The sequence below is a fragment of the Apteryx rowi genome, unplaced genomic scaffold (assembly GCF_003343035.1).
Source record: "Apteryx rowi isolate R43461 unplaced genomic scaffold, aptRow1 scaffold_1056, whole genome shotgun sequence".
Lineage (NCBI taxonomy): Eukaryota > Metazoa > Chordata > Aves > Apterygiformes > Apterygidae > Apteryx > Apteryx rowi.
The window spans coordinates 76,363-77,881 of NW_020447260.1; the positions used below are offsets into that span (position 1 = coordinate 76,363).

General features: G+C 60.9%; 1 protein-coding gene across 1 annotated transcript; it reads left to right on the forward strand.

The window, feature by feature from the left end:
• The first annotated feature begins 81 nt into the window (after positions 1-81).
• On the forward strand, positions 82-1,487 carry UBA52 (ubiquitin A-52 residue ribosomal protein fusion product 1). The gene is made up of 4 exons (XM_026069229.1): positions 82-235; positions 418-504; positions 670-772; positions 1,279-1,487. The coding sequence occupies exons 1-4, from the start codon at positions 133-135 to the stop codon at positions 1,370-1,372; spliced, it is 387 nt and encodes a 128-aa protein (XP_025925014.1). The 5' UTR covers positions 82-132; the 3' UTR covers positions 1,373-1,487.
• The last annotated feature ends 32 nt before the right edge of the window (positions 1,488-1,519 follow it).

The following is a 1,519-nucleotide window of genomic DNA, read 5'->3' on the forward strand; positions in this document are numbered from 1 at the left end:
TTGGGGTTGGGGGAGGGGGGGCTCGGACGCCTGGGCCCTCCTCGTAGAGGCCGCGGTGGGTCCCCTCGGGAGGCGGCCCCGCTCCCGGGGTGACGGCGGCCGCTGCTCTCCCCCAGGCCACACGGTGCCAGGATGCAGATCTTCGTGAAGACCCTGACGGGCAAAACCATCACCCTCGAGGTGGAGCCCAGCGACACCATCGAGAACGTGAAGGCGAAGATCCAGGACAAGGAAGGTACCGGCGCGTGGGGCGCTCCACGTCCCCGCTCTGCCGCCCTCGGGGGCAGTTGGGGCGCCCTCAGGTGCCGTCCCGCATCCGCTCCCGTGGCACTGACGCCCTCCCCTGCTCGCTCCTCATTCCCGATGCGATGACTAAGCCAAAACAGTGTCCCAGGTTGACCCTTCTGTCTCTCGCAGGTATCCCTCCTGACCAGCAGCGGCTGATCTTTGCAGGCAAGCAGCTGGAAGATGGGCGTACTCTCTCAGACTACAACATCCAGAAAGGTATCTTACACTTTTTTTTTTTAATAAAAAAGAAGTTCAGGCTGGATTCAGGCTTCCTAACGCACTGTGACATGTGGCAGCTTTGGGGACGGGGTGCTGGGCACTGCCCAGCAATGCCCAGTTCCTGCAGTGAGGCTCACACGGTGGCATCTGTCTTGGTTTCAGAGTCCACCCTGCACTTGGTGCTGCGTCTGCGCGGAGGCATCATCGAGCCTTCCCTTCGCCAGCTTGCTCAGAAGTACAACTGCGACAAAATGATCTGCCGCAAGTATGTCCTGGACTCAGGAGCTTTGGGCAGCTTCCTCACCCCCGTTCTTACCCCATGTCCGTGGGGTGGGGGTGGTTGTGTGCAGGTCCTTGGGGAAGCACTGCTTTGCCTTAACTCGCCCAGAGAAGGAACTGGAAGAGCTCCTGAAGCTTCAGCGAGTTTCCTTGCCTTAGTGCCCTCTTTCTCCGCGTAGTTTGGTGCTACTTGGAGCCCGTGGGTAGCTTTGCATTCTTGATTTCGAATGCGCCTGCAGTGAGTCATGTTACCGGCTCTGGGGACAGAGAGATCCATTGTGGACCGGGGGCTGTTGCCAGTTCAGTAGGGAATGTGGCTATTTATAAGCTCCTGCTTCATACTATAATTACCTGTGCTCGGATTTATCCGCCTTCCTCTGGAAGGCGTTTAATGCTCCATCCCTGCAGCCTCGTCCTTGCTGCCTTTAGTCTCTCTTTTGGGAGAGGGCCACAGGGCCCGGCCCTTGACGCGCGCCGCGGTTCCTCTTCCAGGTGCTACGCCCGCCTCCATCCGCGCGCTGTTAACTGCCGCAAGAAGAAGTGCGGCCACACCAACAACCTGCGCCCCAAGAAGAAGGTCAAGTAGAGGCGCCGGCCCTTGCTCCACCGCTCCCGAAAAGCACCGACGCCGGCGGCGGGGGGCGGCTGCAGCCTCGCGCGGGCCCGCGCCGGGAGGGGTCTCAATAAAACCTTGCTGTGTGCGTGCGGCGTGGTGTGTGCGAGCGCGCCGGGG